General features: G+C 45.0%; 1 protein-coding gene across 1 annotated transcript in view; it reads right to left on the reverse strand.

Moving 5' to 3' along the window:
• FRMPD2 (FERM and PDZ domain containing 2) overlaps nt 1–20089 on the reverse strand; it is a 240287-nt gene that overhangs the window by 139124 nt on the left and 81074 nt on the right. Inside the window, exons 16-19 of the mRNA XM_084845567.1 lie at nt 13701–13808; nt 11145–11243; nt 1863–1970; nt 1643–1759 (exon numbers count right to left, since the gene is read on the reverse strand). Of these exons, the coding sequence (XP_084701693.1) occupies nt 1643–1759; nt 1863–1970; nt 11145–11243; nt 13701–13808 (432 nt within the window). The remainder of the gene's footprint in view (nt 1–1642; nt 1760–1862; nt 1971–11144; nt 11244–13700; nt 13809–20089) is intronic.

The following is a 20089-nucleotide window of genomic DNA, read 5'->3' on the forward strand; positions in this document are numbered from 1 at the left end:
GCTCCAGGCAGCCTCTAACTTTTTTTTTAAAGCATTAAAGCGAAATAGCTTTAATGTTCCTATACCCCCTAACTCACTATCTAAGTATCTCACTATTGCGCTATAGTGAGATAGGGGGTATAGGAATTGCTGGGAAATGTGAGATAGTGAGATAGGGAGTAGCACTTGCTAATGTGGTGTTAAAGGGAAATTAAAAAAAAAATTGGCAGAATTGAGCATAGGTTTGGGAAGCAGGTGTCTCCTCAGAGGTAAGTCCCATTGTGGTCAATGAGGCTTATTCCCTAAACAATGATGCTGAGTTTCTTTACTGTCTGCTTTGTTGCTGTAAGGAAGTAATTAATGTGAAGCTTCACTCCTTTGCATTACGGGAGCTTCCGGGGAAAGAGAAAGGGGATAGAGCCGGGGAGGGGGAGGAGAACCTGTCTTATTGGTTGAGCAGCCCCTGCCAGTCTAATGACGTTCACTCCAGTCCTAATGCTAACACCAACGTATCCTGTTTCTTAATTTAAGCGTGTAGGAATGGAGCAGGGTGTAGTTGCTCAGTGGTGCTGGGAAAGAACCATTGGGCCCACCGAATCACTGAGATCATTGTCAGAGGCCCTCCTGTCATAAAAGAATCATAGAATCATAAAATAGCAGGGTTGGAAGGGGCCTATAAGACCATCGAGTCCAACCCAAATAAGGTAGGTAGCAACTAGGGGATGGCTGTCTCAATGGCAGCACCCTGATGGTGGAATTTCCCCTAGAGAGGCCCATTTAGCACCCACTTTGTTGCCATTTAAACACAGGCAAAGGCACTGTTTTCCCAGGCATTTTAAGATTAGTTTTATCTCTGACGGTAGTTTCATGCTGTGTCACATGGCGTTTTATTACGTGTTGGCTGTTTGTTCCATTTTTAAAATTGTATTGTATTTTATTGTAAAGCCCCTCTAGGGAATTTTTTTTTGAAGGGTGGGATATAAATCTTTACAATTCTGCATATGTTCTGAGGTGCTGTCTTTATTACTTAACTGAAGTTTCTGCTTAAGAATTCTGTGCCATGCATTCATTGACTGGTTTTTCTCTACTCATTTATTGTTTCATCTTGGTGTTCCTCAGCTGTAACTATAATCTAGCACCAGTTCTTCTAAATGACATAAATGCAATAAAGTGCATATATGTATCACAGGTATTTGACTGGGCCCATAGTGTATGGCTTGCTTCACTGCTTTTGTAATCTGCTTGCATGCACTTTATTTCCTGCTTTCTGCTTGTGGTATATTTTAAGTCTGGAGAATGTTGGTCAACCATTGTCTTCCAGGTCATACCACTGTACTGGTAGACTCTGTCCCTAGCTCCATCCACTAACGCACAGGGGCATCGCCATGTTCAGCTGGGAAATGTTGGAGAATATGCTGGATCCTTTTTACTTTTAACACCCAAGCTCAGATAATTATATTTCTCATAAGAGTGGTTGATTCTCTTCTTGGCTTCTCTACTGATGTTTCAGTCTCATCTGTTACAGAGAGCAGAACCTAATTTTGGCCTCAAAAATTGACAGAATGTGGAAGGTTTTCTCCATTAAAGTTCCATTCTTCCCCTGAAAAAGAATTATGAGACCATAGCAGCGCTGCCCACTTAAATCTACAGCTGTCTTTAATACCTTTGGGCTGAGAGATAATCAGCTGCACTTCATCAGGAGAATTCTGAATAATCTTAACTGCAGTATTAAAAGAAACACCCTCCAGACTAATATTATTCACAGAGATGAGACGTCCCCCTAAAAAGAACGATTAAAAAAAAAAGAATATATTAAACATTGAAGCTAAACAATGCATTATTTTAATCCACATAATTGTTTTGATTTTACTTTAAGATCTGACCTGATTTAATATGCCCAGCTCTGTCAGCAGGTCCTCCAGGGATAATGGAAGCAATAAAGATGCCAAGGTCTAATTTCCCCACATTTTCTCCTCCAATAATTACAAAACCTAAAAAAATGAGATAGTGTTTAGAAACTTGAGATGTTAGAATTTTACAGGAATCAAAGGAGAGCAAAATAATTCTAGAGTCAAGCTACACCTCTGGTAATAACGTTCGGAAAATGTCACTGTAACATTATATCCTTTTATGCATTTTAATGTCCTGGCCCACACGGAGTCTTCACTAACATTATTTTCAATGTTTTATCCCAGTATTGCAAGGCACACTTCGATTCTACTGAGTAATCCTAACACTACCTTGTGGCTTCTGACAGTGCAAACTAGGGGCCTGTTTCCATGAGCGATTTACTCCGAACTGGTGTGTGTGGAAGTCATTAGGAATACATGACATCATGGCCATCCAGCAACCACCCTGGAGCTTATCAGGGAAAAACTGGACTTCCTGAGACTGCTTAAAGTCCAATTTTTTTCCTCAAGTCAGGTTCTCCCTGGTATAGTTGCTATATACCCCAGCACCCACATTGACCTCAGGTATGCTAGCCCTGCACAGGGGAGTGCCTTTCATCATGACCCCAGTCAAGGGGTACTTCCTGTGTGCTTCCCATCCCTGCACAAACCAATTAGTGTCTACTCAGAAGTAACTCCCATTGTGCTCAATTAGGCTTCCTTCCTGAATAGAGATTCTGCGGGTTAAAATGGGGGCTGGTTTCTGTCTTTGTGTTTACTGCTGTCTTTCCCACAACAAACCCATTAGTGTCTCCTCAGAAATAACTCCCATTGTGCTGAATGAGGCTTGCCCTCTGACTGCCTACATCAGTACTTACAGAAATCCCCCTCAACTGAAATGGCACAGTTTAAAGCTCAATTCCCTAAGTGTTGTAAAGAGAGATCTCGAGGTTCCAATTCTCCATTGTTTGTTTTATTGCCTTAGGAAGTAACTACTTCGAGCCTTCATTATAGAGATCCTGTGAAGTATCGGTTTGGTTAGAAATTCCCATCCTTGACTCTCCCCCGCCTCTTTCCCAGCACAAGCATATGTGTGTCTACTCAGAAGTAACACCCATTGTGTTCAATGAGACTTGCAGCTCGTTGAGTGGCTTGTCTTACAAATGTGCACAAGCAGAATTAACTACTTTGCACCTTCCTTATGGAGCTTGTGGGGGGGACTCTCTTATTGGTTGAGCAGCCCCCACCACTCAGATGAGGTTCACTCCACCCCTAACCCCCCACCCAGAAGTAAGTTATGTGAAGCCACTTAGTGTAGTGCGATGTGCACCCTTGTGGAGCCCTGCCCGGACCAAAAGCAGCTCCTGCAAAAATGTGGGTGAGCCGCTCCTCCCTTCTCCCTAGGCCCTGTTTCCTTCTAGGAAACAGGGCCTAGGGATGCTGGAGAAATCCTAAATGGACTCAAAGGAGTCTGGATTTCTTGTAATCCAGTCCGTGATTTCCTTGCTGTACCAGCATCTACCGGTCAGGCGAATTCCGGACATGCAGCTTTAAAAATTTTTTTTACTGAAGCAGCAACTTCCTTATAAATTTAGTATGGTAGGTGAATTATTGTGCTTGCCGATAACATAGTGAGTAGTGTGGGTGTTCTTTTTTTCAATTTAAATCCTAGTTTACTGTAATGTCTTCCATGTTGGTGAACTTTCTGGAATTCCATAAAAGGACTTCAGTTCTTCTCATGGGCATTCCAGAAAGTTTCCTGGGAGGTTGCCTGCAGGGAAAGGTTGCCTGCATGGAGGGAATGTGCCTATTGAAGGCCCATTCTTGCCTGAGAGTAACTGTCATTGAAATGAGTAGGACTTACTTCTGAGTAGACATGCACAGACTTGAGCTGTAAATTAGTTAACCATCCCCAATGTTTTTCTGAGATCCCACTGAACACAGCAATGCTTACTTCTGAGTAAACACACTGGCTGTAAGGCTATCCCTTTTTTTAAGGGCACAGGGACATCTTGTCTTTCTCAACAGACCTTGTGCTTTACTGCTCCAGTCCTCAAAGTGTTGAGAATGCAGTGTCAGTTCTCTGTTGATGCAAACCAACATTAAAAGAGGCAGTTTGGCTGAAATGACTTGTAGATTGTATTGAAAAGTGGAACTCGGAGTGTGACTTCATAAATACACCTGACCCATTACTTTCCTGGGAGTAAGAGCTATTGAACTCAGTGGGGCTTGCTTCTGAGTAGGCTTGCATAGGGGTGCACTGTAAGTCTGCTTCGAGTAGCAGTCTTAAGGTCCCCCTTCCCCTTCAATGCATTTACATGGAACCTCCCCTTCCCATTGACTTCAGCGGCGGGTTTATCTATGAGGGGAGGATTGTCATCCTTAAGCCTTGCCTGCTTCTTCTCCCTTTTGCTAACCAGTTTGATCATGGGCTTTTTCCTCCCAGGGTGGATGGGGGAGTCTCCCTTCTCAGCCAAGCAGGAGAAAGACTTGACAGTTAGGATTTCACTGGGTATTTAAAGTTCCTTTCCACCTTCCCTGAATAAATTCATCATGCAGAGGTTGGATTGGCCATTTTAAAAACTTTTTTTAAGGAGTTGCTTTTGATAAGGCACCAATGCTTGGGTGGGAAAGGCAGTCTCCATTGGCTCCAAATCAGAAAGAAACCTTGAAGGCAATTTGCTTTCAATAGGCCTCCCCTCCCTCCTTGAAAAGAGGACAGTACAAGCAAAGTGAAGCTCCAGATTTGCAAATGGAAGGGTGGACCTGCAAACACGGACCGGATTAAATACAGACCACCCTGACAAACATAACCCGTGAAAAAAGAAAACTCAAGCCCACTCCGCTGCTCTTGGCTGTCCCACATAAAGGCTGAGAAAAAACCCTAAACACAGGGAACGAGAATGCAAAGGAAAAACACATTAGAGAGTATACTACATTGACAAAGTGGTGAAACAGAAGATGTACCACTAGGTCAGTAATGTTAGAAAATGTGAGCTGTGATGAAACTATAATGGTATACAAAGGATATCATGTGCCCCAACGGTTATGACTACTGTTTTAAAACAACAGAAATTCCAGGTGTAGATTCTGCCCTAGTCTGTTTTCACAGTGCTAAGTTGTCTGTTCTCTTTTATCTCAGTTATATTTCAAAACAGGAAACATGTTGGGTTCAAGTCTCTGTGATTTCACTGGGAGCAAGCAGAAGCCCAAGAAGAAATACAGTTAAGACCAAACAATACATTAGAGTAGATATTGGGGGTGGGGTGGGGGAGTTGGGGGCTAAAAAACAGCCTCTGTATGCCATGTTTTCTGCTGACTGCCAATAACATGACATTTCATTTGCTCACAGCATGGCACTATCAAGCTGTACATTTCCTCCATAACCCTCACTATGTGAACAGATGAAACTATCTACAGTGTGTAATGGCTTATCTAGATATACCAATAATAGAAAGCTAGATAAAATGTTATGTTGTTGTAATGTTTTTATTCTTTGCTGCTGGTTTTATCTTTGTTTTGTTCTGTGCTGTTCTTAATTTTTTTGTTTTAATATTTGTACTGTATGTTTTTAAAATATTTAATGTATTGTACACCATCCAGAGAACTTCAGTTATTGGGCATGTTAAAAGTAGTCTGACTATCTGCATGTAGGGATGATGGAGAAATTCGAGACAGACTAAAATGAGCTCGGATTTCTAAGAATCCGACCTGCAGAATCCGCTGCAGAGCACCCCTCACAGGCTGTGCGGAGTCCATGGACTTTCAGATGATTTTTTACTTTCCCGAAATTTGCGCATATAAATTCATAGGAAAATACGTAAGTTTCTGCTGATGAAATGTTGAATGGAATGGGGGACAATACACTAAATGTAATGTACTAAGGTAAATTATGTAAATACTTACGTAAATATTTACATAATTGTTTATTTTTCTGCATGACGAATTTTTTTTCGCATTCGTCTGTGGGCGAACGACGGAACAAAAGGCACCTGACAATCCACAAAACACAGAGTGGATTTTACACAGTCCGTACATCCCTATCTGTATGTATGACTATCTGCCAGTGGGACAGAGGTTGTGGCAGTGTGCTCAGTGTAATTAGATCCTGGCTGTCAGTGAACAACTTTGTTCCCTTGAAGCTAAGGCTGCTGAGCTGGAGAAGCCGAGAAAGGCAGAGAGGTTGGTGGACAAGCCCTTTGGGGACTTAATAGCAAGGTCCCAATCCCTGAGTGACAGCTCCTTTGCTGTTATGGAGAATAGGGTTCTTGGGGAAGGAGGGTGTCTCGGAAGAGGAGCAAATATCCTGTTGTGCTGAGGATGAGCCTCGGGGGGGCAGGGCTTGTGGTAATGGGAGATTCAATCATTAGTCAGCTGGGTTTGCAATGGGCATGTAGACTGGATGTTCAAGTGCCTGCCTGACGAGAAGGATGTGGATAGGGATGTATGAAACACTTACCTGGTTTTGTCCAGGAACATCCGCGGTGGGGGGGAGGTGCTCCGTCCCTCCCCCCAAAATCCTCAACGGGGGGAGAGGCGATCTGTTCCTCCCCCCGGAATCCTGCCTGGCTGGCTCCGCTCTGCGGCCAGGCCGCGGAGCTGCCGGCTGGGCCAACCCACAGCGGGGCCTCTAGCCGCTGCCAGGCTGCTGAGGACACAAATGGCGTCCTGAGTAGGGGATGCCATTTGTGTCCCTATGGTAGCCCGTGATAGCGTACGTAAATATTTATGTAGCCTATCACGGCTAAAGCAGGAACGCAAATGGCATCCCCTATGCCATTTGCGTCCCCGCTTTAGCCCTCATAGGCTACGTAAATATTTACGTAGCCTATCACAGAGAAAACGGGAATGCAAATGGTGTAGGGGACGCAATTTGCATCCCTGCTTTAGCCGTGATAAATATTTACGTAGCCTATCATGGGCTATCATAGGGACACAAATGGTGTCCCCTACTCAGGACGCCATTTGCGTCTGCAGCAGCCTGGCAGCAGCCGGAGCCACCACTGCCGCCGGAGCCGCTGCCAGAGCTGAAGCCGCAGCCGGAGCCGCAGCCAGGTAGGCTCCATTTCGCGGGGCTTTCGCAGGGTGGTGGGGCGGGTTGCTCCGTTCCGCCACGGATTCCAGGGGGCCAAATTCACTGGAATTTGGCCCCCCTGGGATCTGTGGCAGAATTCTCTAACATCCCTAGATGTGGATATCATGTACCATCTAGATAGCTTTGTAGATAGAGCTGGGCTGGATGTTATTGACAAATTGAAAGCTAATACATCACCAGGTGCCGGATGGTATCCATCCTAATTTCACATTCCAAATGTTAAATTGCTGATCTTCTACCAAAAACATGTAACATGTGCCTAAGATCAGCGTCTGTACCAGAGGACCAATTGGCCCATGTAATACCAATTTTTAAAAAGGGATCCAGGGGGACTGGGAAATTACAGACCTGCTAGCTTAATGTCTGTTCTGGGTAAATTGGTGGAAAACTTCATTGAAGATAAAATTAGTAAGCATATAGAAGGACAAGCCCTGCTGAAAAATGATCAATATGGCTTCTGCAGAGGTAAATCCTGTCTCATTAACCTTGTAGAGTTCTTTGAGAGTGTCAATAAACATGTGCATAGAGGTGATCTGGTAGACAGTTTGGACTTCCAAAAGGCTTTTGGAAAAGTCCCTCACCAAAGACTCCTGAGCAAATTTAGCAGTTGTCAGGGCCCAGCTTCAGCACTGCAGTGGGCTTTGTAGTTTATAGCTAGAATTTAATCAGAAGTAATCTAGAAGGGTCTGGGCCTATTCAGCCTGTGGAATGTCAGAAACTGTGTGAGTTTATCTCTGTCAGTGTTCTCAGAGCAGAGCCGGGGGGAGCCATTCTACTCTCCATCCACCTGCTGATTCCGCCTTGTTAAAGAGGGAGGCTGAAAGTTCTCCATGAGAAACTGACAGAAGTGGGTTGGGGTTTGCAGAAGAGTCCCCCAAGTTGAAGCATCAGTGCTGGAGGGCTGAACAGAGACTCCCTGTTTGGATAGGGGTCTTGGTAAAATGCCAAAAGCCCTTGTCTCTCAAGTGGTCCGGAAGAGATGTCTCACAGTCACACTTTCTCTTTTTAAGCCGATGCAAAAGTGAGGAGACTTTGCTAGGAACATTCTCATCTTCACTGCCCCAAACCCTCCCTGTTTGGATCTACCATCACCTGAACCTCTGCAAGCACTCTGCACATGGACTCTTTTTCTAACTGGAACTTTGGATTGCTAAGGACATGCCATGAGAAGTACTGTGAAACTCTCATTTGCTGTAGATTGTGTGACTGTCTTGTCATCGTCACAGAGTGCCAGCAGGCTGGGTTTGATCCTGATTCTTGGACTTTTCGCTGTTGGACTCATGCAGTGTAGAGTTACCAAGGTGAATGCCAGTGAAGGCTGGTGGCTCCAATTTTGGCAGGGCTGTGAATCCATTCTGAGTTTCAGTCAGAAACTGCCAGAACACTAAAGGGGCTGTCTATGGTGCCGAACCCTATCCTCAAATAGTTTCAGCACCTTGGATAGCTCCTTTAGAGGTCTAGCTGGTTCTGACTGAAACCCAGAGTAGATTCACCGCCCCACTGAAATTGGAGCCACCAGCCTCCACTCGTGAAAGTTATGGTTGTCAAACTCTGCTTGTGTGCCTCAGCCATGTAATGCAGAGATCCCAACAAAGGTTCTTGGTTGGACAAAGTCTCTCTGTGTGGATTTGTTTGGGCCTTTTCTAGAACTCATGTATTTTGATTGCCTGGGAAGGATGATCCCAGGAATCATTCTGGTTCTTTGTACTCTTTGGAAAATCATATCTTTGATTGCCTGGGAGGGAAGACCTCGGGATCATTCCAGTTCTTAGTACTGTTTTTGATTGTCTGGGAGGAAAGACCCCAGAGATCATTCTGGTCCCTTGTCCTTGTCTTTGGTTGCCTGGGAAGGGTGATTCCAGGTATCCTGAGCCCCTTCCTTTGTGCTTTGGGTCACAAGATTTCAATAGAGAAATCCATTATGTAGATCTTTGCCATGGTTCTAGACTTAGCTTTTGACTGTTCAGGAATTACATGAAGCCTATAACTAATGACCACCAGCTACAGTAAATGACTTCTGAAGAGTGTAACTATTAAGCTTTTGCCATAGGATTTCCCAATGGAGAGATGTAAACAGCAGGGTACCACAAAGATCTGTATTTGGACCAATGCTTTACAACTAGCTCATAAATTATCTGGAAGGAGTGAGCAGAGAGGTAACTACATTTGCCAATGACACCAAATTAGTTAGGGTGGTTAAATCAAAAAGGATTGTGAAGAACTCCAGAAGCATCTCTCCAAATTGGAAGAATAGGCATCAGAATGGCAAATGTGGCTCAATGTAAGCAAGTGATGGGGCAAAACCCCCACATTAAACTGAAGAGATCTGAACTAGTGGTGACTGACAAAGAAAGAGATCTTGGGGTTGTGGTGGACAGCTCGATGGAAACGTCAGCCCAGTGTGCGGTTGCTGTGAAAAAGGCACATTCCATGTAGGGCATAATTTGGAAAGGAATAAAAAATAAAACTACCAATATCATACTGCCCTTATACAAATCTATGGTGTGACCACACTTGGAATACTGTGTACAGTTCTGGTCACTGCACCTAAACAAGGATATTGTAGAGTTAGGAAAAGTGCAGAAAAGGGCAACTAAAGAGATCAAGAAGCTGGAGCAACTCCCCTATGAGGCAAGGTTGCAACATCTGGGGCTGTTTAGCTTAGAAAAAAGGTGAATGGAGGAAACATGATAGAGTGTACAAAATTATGCATCGTGTGAGAAAGTGGATAGGGAGACATTTTTCTCCCTCTGACATAATATCAAAATCTGGGGTCATTCCATGAAGCCAAGTGGTAGGAGATTCAGGACAGATAAAAGGATGTACTTCTTCACACAGCACTAGGGATGTTGGTGAAATCCACAATGGAACCAAACGACTTCAGATTTTCATGAATCTGACCCATGGATTCCATGGCAGACTGGCTTTCCTCCTGTCGGGCAGATTCCACAGATACGCAGGCCAGTTTGCTTACTTTCCCAAATTTTGTGCAAATTTCGTCATTTTGTCAAAATACACAAAATTTTAAAAACCGAGCCAAAAATGTGCATTTCCCCTGTAGGCTAAAGTGTGAAAATGCTTTGGAGGGGAATTTGCACACCTGCAAATTTGCGTGAATGCACTTTTTTGCAATTGTGAATTTGTTCAAATTCGGAAACACAAAAAATGCCAATTCTGTGGATGGGCAGATGACGGAATGAAAAGCGCCTGATAAGCCACGAAATACAGACAGAATGGATTTTACACAATCTGTACATCCGTACACAGTGCATTGTTAAACTATGGAATTTGCTAGTGATGGCCACCAATTTGGATGGCTTTAAAAGGGGATTAGATAAATTCTTGGAGGATAAGGCTATCAACGGATAGAAGTCCTGAGGGCTATATGCTACTTCCAGTATCAGAGTGCTCTTGCACTCATCTCCTACTTGTGGGTTACACTCAGGCAGCTGGTTGCCCACTGTGTGAACAGAATTCTGGACTAGGTGGATGTTGGTCTGATCCAGCATGACTCTTCTTATGTTCATATGCTCTTATATTGTCTGCCACAGAGAGCAGGGACAGGCTTAAAAAAGGGGGGGGGAGTGCTGATGCTGTCCAGCTGCCCTTCCCCCCTTTTCAAGAGCTACACATGGGGAAATACATTTTAAGGAGGGTGGTTTCACTATTTATTTCACGTATTTTATTTTAACATGTTTCACATTATTTTGTGTAATGTTTTTAAGCTATTTAATTTTTATACTGTGTTTATATTGATGTTTCAATGGCATTGTACCTGTTTTCATGTAAATTGCTTGGAGATCCTGGGATGTCAAGTGGTATAGAAGTAGAATGAATGAATGAATGAATGAATGAATGAATCCCTAGGGAAAAAAATTTCTTTATCTGCTCAACAAACCTCAGACTACTGATAATATTTTACATAAGACCATATTTACATAAAGGAGGATCCAAAACCTTGTTCAACAGCAAGAGTGATCTTGCTGGTCCCTCCTCTTTGCAAGGGTCATTGCTTGGGAAAGGCTGGGTGGACCAGCAGGGAGAGCTGGCTGACAGTGAGCTTGTTCTGTGCTGGACACAGACTTCACTGGAGCTGTGAGTGTGGATTTGGAGGACAACCCCTTTTAGTTTGCCCTTACAAACAATTCTGAATGTTGGCTACATCGCTCTTTCTTACTCACCAAAGCCATTTTTAGGGTCACGCTTTAAAGTGACACAAATTATTTCCCTTTCTAGCCTGGTTAGTGAGTTCTTCCTCTGGCTGCTTGGTGAACCTGGTGCTGTGGAAGCAAGAAGAAGAAGAATCACAGAAAGAAAAGCACAGGCTAGAGCCTTCATGGGCTGGACAATGGTTGACTGAAGCTCAATCTAGATAAGTCTGAGATGATGGTAGTGGGTTCTGAGCCTAGGTCTCCTTAGGGATGGCAGAGAATTCCACCATGGATCTCGGGGAGGCCGAATGCCAGTGCATTCGGCCCCCTGAAATCTGTGGCGGAACGGCCTGCCACCCCACCACCACCACCCCACGGATCCCCCCAGGACGAGACTTACCTGGGGTGGATCTTCCGGGCGGTAGCAGCTCCGGCGGCGGCTGGTCTTCAGACCGGCTGCCGCCTCCGCCATTTGCAGGGGTTTTTTTACACACACGTAATAGGCTACGTAAGTTTTTATGTAGCCTAAAACGTCTGGGTAAAAAAAAAAAAAAGCGTATGCAAATGGCAGCGGCTACAGCCACTGCCATTTGCATTCCTTATTTTGAGCTGTCTTAGTCTACGTAAATAATTACGTAGACTAAGACAGCGAAAATAAGAGGAACGCAAATAGTGTCCACTACGCTATTTGCGTTCCCCTTATTTTTGCCATCTTAGTCTACGTAAATATTTACATAGATTAAGATGTCAAAAATAAGGAACGCAAATGGCGGTGGCCGTAGCCGCCGCCATTTGTGTACGCAGTTGTTTTTTTTCCCCCCAGAGCCCTCCGCGGCCGGAAATCCGGCTGCGGACGGCTCTGGCCTGGCTGGGCCTGGCTGGCTGCTCCGCGGAGCTGCCGCGGAGCACAGCCAGCCACGGAGGATTCTGGGGGGGGGAACGGAGCGCCTCCCCACCGTCCAGGATTCCGGGGGGAGGGACGGAACGCCTCCCCCCCCATAAACATAATCTGCGAGCAGGTAAGTGATTTTCGTACATCCCCCGCTCAGAACCTGGAAGTGGGGCAGATCCTGGGACACAAGGGCTGGTGCATGGCCAGTCAAGTGGAGCTTGGTAGAGAACTAGTGGCTGCGGGAGAAGGTGGAGGGTGGCACCTGGAAGAGCCTGCCAGAGTCTGGTGGCTTCGGGATAAAGTGTGATGGATATTGGGGGGGTGTCTATGTGTTAATGAAACACCAAGATCTCTCAAATGGCAAAATGCAGCCTGCCCCCTTGATTCTGAGATTTACTCTGTAGGCCACTAGAAGAAGGTTGGAATCCAGAAGTTTAAGTTCAAACCCTGAGACCTGGCAAATCTATGGTGTTCAGTCTGTTCTGTATGGGATTTCAGTCCCCACAAAGGAGCACATTCACAGCTTGGGGAATACTCCTAAACCTGTCAGGGAAAAAACTCTCTCTTTCAGCTATTTTTGCCATTTACAATATATTTAATCCAAGGAACTCATATAAAAAGGGAATCACAAACAATCCAATAAACAAAATGCTGGTTTATTAGGAACATTTCTTTTTTTATTTAAAACATTTGTATCATGCCCTATATCATTAAGATCTCAGGGCGGCATACAGATTAAATCAATTTAAACAGTATAAAACAATACATAATTTAAACAGCTTAAAAGCATATTAAACCATTAAACAAGCTAATGCCTATTAAAAATCTAAAACAATAAAACAGTGTGCAACTTTAGGGAATGCATTTAGCCCTAAGGCTTTGGTGAAAAAAACCCATGTTTTAACTTGGCACCAAAATGAAACCAATATAGGTGCCAATCAGCCCTCCAAGGGGAGGGGAGGGATGTACGAAAGCCTTACCTGGCTCCGTGCTGGTCAATCTGCAGTGGGGGGAGGCGCTCCATCCCTCCCCCCAGAATCCTCCCCGGCCGCAGCCAGAGTTCTGGCCGTGGCTGGGCTGCTGTGGCCGCAAATGGCGGCCGTCATAGTGGCCGCCATTTGCGTCCTTGCAGTAAGCCATGATAGGCTACGTAAGTATTTAAGGGATGCAAATGACGGCTGCTACGCCATTTGCGTGGCTGCCTTTTGCCATGATAGTATGTAAGTATACATAGTAAGTATACTATGTAAGTATTTACATAGCCATTACGGCAAACAGCAGGGGCGCAAATGGCGTAATGGCCGCCATTTGCGCCCCTGCTCTTTGCCGTAATAGGCTACATAAGTATTTATGTAGCCTATCACGAACAAAGCCAGCAACGCAAATGGCAGCCGCTACGACGGCCGCCATTTGCAGCCACAGCAGCCCGGCAGCGGCCAGGAGACCACCCGGAGCCGCTGCTGCATCCGTCATCACATATGACTTTTTTACAGTCCTTTTAAGGAAATGCTGTATGGAAACCTTCAGCGCTCATTGGGACTTGGGGTGTGTCACTTTCCAATGAATGTACTGAGGCTGAAAACCATTATTTATGCCCATTTTGGGGACCAGACTTCAATAGGTACATGCCCTCTACCTCTTCTCCCACTCCCATTTCCTAAGACACAGAAGCCACTGTTGTAAATCCTACTCACCATCATTGGATGTATTCTGAGTTGAACTGACAGAAAGATAGTTATAACTTCTTTGATTTTCAGTCAAGCTAGTACTTATCTCTGATTGAGATAACCTATATGGAGCACGAGGGACAAAGAAGATTTCCATTGAGATAACAAACCTGTGATATCCCATGGAGTCACAGAACTGAGCATGTAAAGAAGCAACTCCAAACTAATTCACTCTGTTTAAATTGAAAGGGGCTACAGTTTCTGAGGACTCATTCTATGCAAATACATGTAAGAAAACCCAGACAGCCTGCTTTACCTGCTACAAGATGAAGGGGGTGATTTGGAGTTGGAGGGGAGGGTATAATTTGTAGTGAAGCAGCAGTGAGGGGAGAGGATGTTTAACCCTTGCCCTGACCATCACTCCCCACCCCCCAAATTCCCTCCTTGTGGGGTTCCACATGTATGTTTGTGAGGTAAAACATGTATTTGGATGCTTCCAGAGGGAAAAGTAACTTGGTAGTTGCTGTGAAATAATGTGGGCAGGGAAAGGGTAAAGTAAGGGTAAACCTTCTTCCATTTTTTTCCTCAAAATTGTTCCCAAAACTGCTTTCCCTTAAAGGAGACAATAGGGGGTTTATTATATGTAGCTCTAGAAACACCAATGTCCTGGTTGTAAACTCTGGTCCAGGGTGTGCTGCACTTAGCTCAGCAGTTTTGGGAAGATGTCAATCTGACCAAAGGAGAAAGGGAAGTGCCCTGGGGTAGCAATTTTTATATATTTATGGTTTACTAGCTAACACTCCTACTTTTTTTTCTTTTTTTTTTCTTTTTACATTATTATTATAAACAACACATCAGATTTTATGCATATTTTCAGTCTATTGATAATTACTTATATTGCCTCATATCTTTACATAGCCTTTTCCTCTTTACAATATCCCTAGCATATTATATGGGTGCTAATATGCAACAGTAATTAATTTTATGTATGTATGTATGTATTTATTTCCATACTGCCCAATAGCTGAAGCTCTCTGGGCAGTTCACAAAAATTTCACTCATTTCTCGCAAAGCCCCTGACATTGACCCAGTTTGCATGACATGAGGATGGTTAATAAGCCATGGTAGCTTGTTAACCACCCTGTGCATGCTGGTCACAGAGCACAGGTTGTCGTGACATCCAAATCCAGCAAGGGTGACTTGTTAGGGTGGTTAACAAATCAGCCAGAACAGCTGGCCTGTTGTAGCATTGTGTGGTAGTTTGTTAACCACCCCAACAAGCCGCCCTTGCCAGGTTCAGACGGCACGAGAAGCCACAGGAAGGGCATAAATTGGCAACCTGGTGCTTGCAGGCACCACAGCCCACCATGGCTTAAATAAGCCACGCTGGGCTGTGGTGATCATGTGAACCAGGTCACTATATACCAGAAACTCCTATTATCTCTAATGAGCTAAGCCTCTATGAACTGGGACCAATTTTCAATCTCTTTCTTCTGTAAAATCAGGACTTATACTCTTTTTGAAGATGAAAGTAAGAAAGTGGAAGCACTCTTTCATTAGATTTCCTATATTGTGTAGAACTTTATTTATTTATTTTTCATTTACTTATTACATTTCTATAGCAACTATTAGCTGAATCTCTCTGGGTGGTTTACAAGACAAAGCATAAAACTATAAAATACAAAACATAATATAAAAACCATACGTTTAAAACAGAATAAAACCAAACTAGTAACCAAGATAAAAGCCAGCAGCTGTGCAAAGATTTAAAGATGCGCTAACACAATTTTTTAAAACTGAAAAGCTCAAAAGGCTGGGGAAATAAAAAAACCTGGCACGGAAAAGACCATAATCTAGGCGCCAGGTGAGGGAAGATCCTTCCACAACCAGGGTGCCACCACTGAAAAGGCCCTCCTTTGCAGCCACACACTTCACCTCATTTAGTTAGGTATGTCAGAGAATTCCGCCACGGATCTCGGTGAGGCCGAATGCCAGTACATTCGGCCCCCTGAAATCTGTGGCGGAACGGCCTGCTACCCCCCCGCGGATCCCCCCCGGGACGAGACTTACCTGGGTCGGATGTTCTGGGTAGTGGTGGCGGCGGCAGCAGTGGTGGCTGGTCTTCTGGCTGGCTGCCGCCGCCGCCATTTGCAGTCTTATCTTGTAAAAAAAAACAAAACCACGACATGATAGGCTATGTAAAGATTTAGGTAGCCTATCATAGCTGGGTAAAAAAAAAACCCAAACAACTGTGTACGCAAATGGTGGCGGCTACGGCCACCGCCATTTGCGTTCCTTATTTTTGGCCGTCTTAGTCTACATAAATATTTACGTAGACTATGACGGCGAAAATAAAGGGGAACGCAAATAGCGTAGTGGGTGCTATTCGCATCCCTTTTTTGATTCGCCGTTTTAGCCTACGTAAAGATTTACGAAGGCTAAAACGGTGAATCAAAAAGGGACGCAAATAGCACCCGCTACACTATTTGCGTTCCCCTTTATTTTCGCCGTCAAAGTCTACGTAAATATTTACGTAGACTAAGACGGCCCAAAATAAGGAATGCAAATGGCGGTGGCCGTAGCTGCCGCCACTTGCGTACATGGTTGTTTTTTTGGTTTTTTTCCCCCAGAGCCCTCCGCGGCTGGAAATCCGGCTGCAGACAGCTCTGACCTGGGCCTGGCCGGCTGCTCCACGGAGCTGCCGCTAGGGATATACGAAAGTCACTTACCTTTCACGGATTATGTTGGTGGTGGGGGGGGAGGCGTTCTGTCCCTCCCCCCGGAATCCTCGACGGGGGGGAGGTGCTCCGTTCCTTTTTTTTTTTTGCGTATGCTTTTTTTTTTTTTTACCCAGTCGTTTTAGGCTACGTAAAAGCTTACGTAGCCTATCACATCAGGGTAAAAAAAAAAAAAGCATACGCAAATGGTGGCAGCCGTAGCCGCCACCATTTGCGTACGCCTTTTTTTTTTTTTTACCCAGACATTTTAGGCTACGTAAAAACTTACGAAGAAGAAAAAAAAAAAGCATATGCAAATGGCAGCAGCTACGGCCTCCGCCATTTGCGTTCCTTATTTTTGCTGTCTTAATCTACATAAATATTTACGTAGACTAAGACAGCAAAAATAAGGGGAACACAAATAGCGTAGCGGACGCTATTTGCGTTCCCCTTATTTTCGCCATCTTAGTCTACATAAATATTTACGTAGACTAAGGCAGCCCAAAATAAGGAACGCAAATGGCGGCGGCCAAAGCCGCCGCCATTTGCATACGCCCTTTTTTTTTTTTTTTACCCAGTCATTTTATCACGTTTGGGTAAAAAAACAAAAAAGCATACGCAAATGGTGGCGGCCGTAGCCGCCACCATTTGCGTACGCCTTTTTTTTCTTTTCTTTTTTTTTTACCCAGACATTTTAGGCTACGTAAAAACTTACATAGCCTATCACATCTCTGTTAAAAAAAACAACAACTGCAAATGGCGGCGGCGGCAGCCGGTCGGAAGACCAGCCGCCGCCGGAGCCGCCGCCGCCCGGAAGATCCGCCCCAGGTAAGTCTCGTCCCGGGGGGGATCCGCGGGGGGGGGTGGCAGGCCGTTCCGCCACAGATTTCGGGGGGCCGAATGCACTGGCATTTGGCCTCACCAAGATCCGTGGCGGAATTATCTGCCATCCCTAGCTGCCGCGGAGCACAGCTGGCCGTGGAGGATTCCGGGGGGGAGGGATGGAACGCCTCCCCCCCCACCATCAACATAATCTGCGGAAAGATACGTGACTTTTGTACATCCCTATATCTAGTGGGGGCACCCAGAGTAGGGCCTCTGGGGATGACCTTAGGGTCCGGGCAAGTATATATGGAAGGAGACAATCCTTCAGGTAACCTGGCCCCAAGTGGTCTAGGGCTTTGTAAGTTAATTTCAGTGGTTTGAATGTGGCCCACAAATGGACTGGAAGCCAGCACAGATCATAAAGCACTGGCCAGTCACCATTAACAATCTAGCTGCCCTATTTTGTACCAGCTGAAGTTTCTGGACCATTTTCAAATGGAGCCCAATGTATAAAACACATTGCAGTAATCTGAATGAGAGGTTACCAGATCATGGATAACTGTAGCTAGGCTATCTCTGCCCAGATAGGCTAATATACCAACTACAATCCTAAACTGATAAATGGAGCTCCATGCTACCAAGGCCACCTGTGCCTCCAATGACAGTGCTGGATCCAAGAGCACCCCTTGATCCTTTAGGAGGAGTGCAGCCCCCTCTAGAACAGGTTGAATATCACCCATCTGGGCAAAAGAACCACCCACTAACAGTACCTTCAGTCTTATCTGGATTGAGTCTCAGTTTACTGGCCCTCATTCACCCAGGCACTGTTTCAGAACACCTACTGCCTCACCTGGATTTGATGAAAAGGAGAGATAGATCTTCCACATATTGGTGACACCTCAGTTTATATCTCCAGATAACTTCCCCCAGTGGTTTCATGTAAATGTTGAACAGCATGGGGGATAAAATAGAGCCATGTGGCACACCATGACAAAACTGCCAAAGGACAATAATCCCTCAGCACCACCTTCTGGAATCGGCCATCCAAGTAGGAGTGGACCCACTGCAGTGCAGTACTTTCAACTTAGCCCAGATAGTCTATCCAGAAGGATACCATGGTCAATGGTATCAAAAGCTGCTGAGAGATCCAAGAGAATCAAGAGGGTTGCATTCCCCACTCTCTCTCTCTCAGCAAAGGTCATCCCACAGGGTGACCAAGACAGTTTCTCTTCAAAAACCAGGCCTCAAGCCTGATTGAAATGGATTGTAGATAATCAGTTTCATTCAAGAGTACTTAGAGTTGGCCAGAGATTACCTGCTCAAGCACTTTGCCCAGGAAGGGGATGTTAGCAACCAGCCTACAGTTGTTAACATCTTCCGGGTCCATGTTAGGCTTTTTCAGGAGTGGCCTAATAACTGCCTCCTTTAAAGTGATCAGCACCATTCCCTCTCTCAAGGAGGAACTGACAACATCCTGGACCCAGCCAGACATCCCCTCCCTATTAGATGTAATAAGCTATGAAGGCCAAGAGTCAATCACACAGTAGTTGATCCAGAGCCTTAGGCCTCAACAACCAAAACTCATCCAACAGAACTAGACCAATCAGTGTTCTGGATACCTCTACAGGGGGAACTGCATTAAGTGTGGCATCCAAGTCATGACAAATGCAAGGACATTATCTGCAAAGTATCATGCAAACTTGTTACAGTGAGCTACCAAGGGTTCCACCTCTCCCTGGCTCAGATTGCTGAAGGCAACCTACTGGACAACACTGAGATGCAACGCTGTGGAAAAGAACTCCCTCTTTGCCTTACTGCAACAGAGTAGGTTCAATGATGAGCTCGAGCCTGTGTTCTGTCAGACTTGGCATGAGTCTTCCTCCACCTGTGTTCTAGCCGTCTTCCCTCTTGCTTCATTATCCTCAGCTCAGGTGTATACCAGGGAGCTACACTGGCTCTGCTCAGAGAGAGGAGGCACTTGGGTACAATCGTGTCAACTGCCAGAGTTATCTCTGCATGCCACAGAGTGACCAGGGCTTTGATAGGAGCACCAGCCATACCAGCAGGAAAATTCCCCACAGCCCTCTGGAGTCCATCAAAGTCCACTAGCCTCTGAGGGCGGACCATTTTAATAGTTCATCCACCCTTGCAGAGAGGAAAGGCTGCCAAGAGTCTAAACCTCAATAGGAAGCGATCTGGCCATGACAAGGGGAAATATGTTAATTCTCCTTCTTTTTAAGGCCACGTTCCTCATCAAACCATTAATTCTAACACCATGTGTCACCTCATATATCACCTGCTGAAACATCTGCACTAGCCAATTCATTGTCAGACCCAATGCAAAGTACTGTTTTTGAGAGTTCATGTCATGAGCCTTTAATTTTAGTTTTAGCCAATGGCAAGCATGGTTTTTAGACCTCCAGTGGGTCAAAATGGTTATTTGACTGTTGTCCCCTGCAACTGGCTATACACCAAACGGAGTTCAGATCAGATTTGGAACTCAGTTGCAATCGCAGCCTTTCAAGCTACTGTAATTAAGTGTGGAAAAAGCCAATTCAAACTCAGCTTAGCATGTGGACTATGGCAGTGTATAGCAGCCACATGACCTACTCAGTGCATGGCAGTGCAGGTCAAAATCAGCATGGGGCTGACTAAAACCTGGGTGTGAAGATGAGTGAATTGGATGGGCTGAGCTCCTTACAACTTATAATATCCCAGAGGAAGGCATGGCTGGCTCGAACCCTGAACAGGAGCATGGTCAGGGGGTGGAAATATAGTACCACATTTTGTTGAAGGTCCCAATCATATACAAAAAATTGCCCCAATAGGAAACACAAATATTGCTTAAATTGAGCCTTTCATTAGTTAATTGGT

Source organism: Heloderma suspectum, chromosome 3, assembly GCF_057233095.1.
Source record: "Heloderma suspectum isolate Gila_16-S chromosome 3, 16-S_ref, whole genome shotgun sequence".
Lineage (NCBI taxonomy): Eukaryota > Metazoa > Chordata > Lepidosauria > Squamata > Helodermatidae > Heloderma > Heloderma suspectum.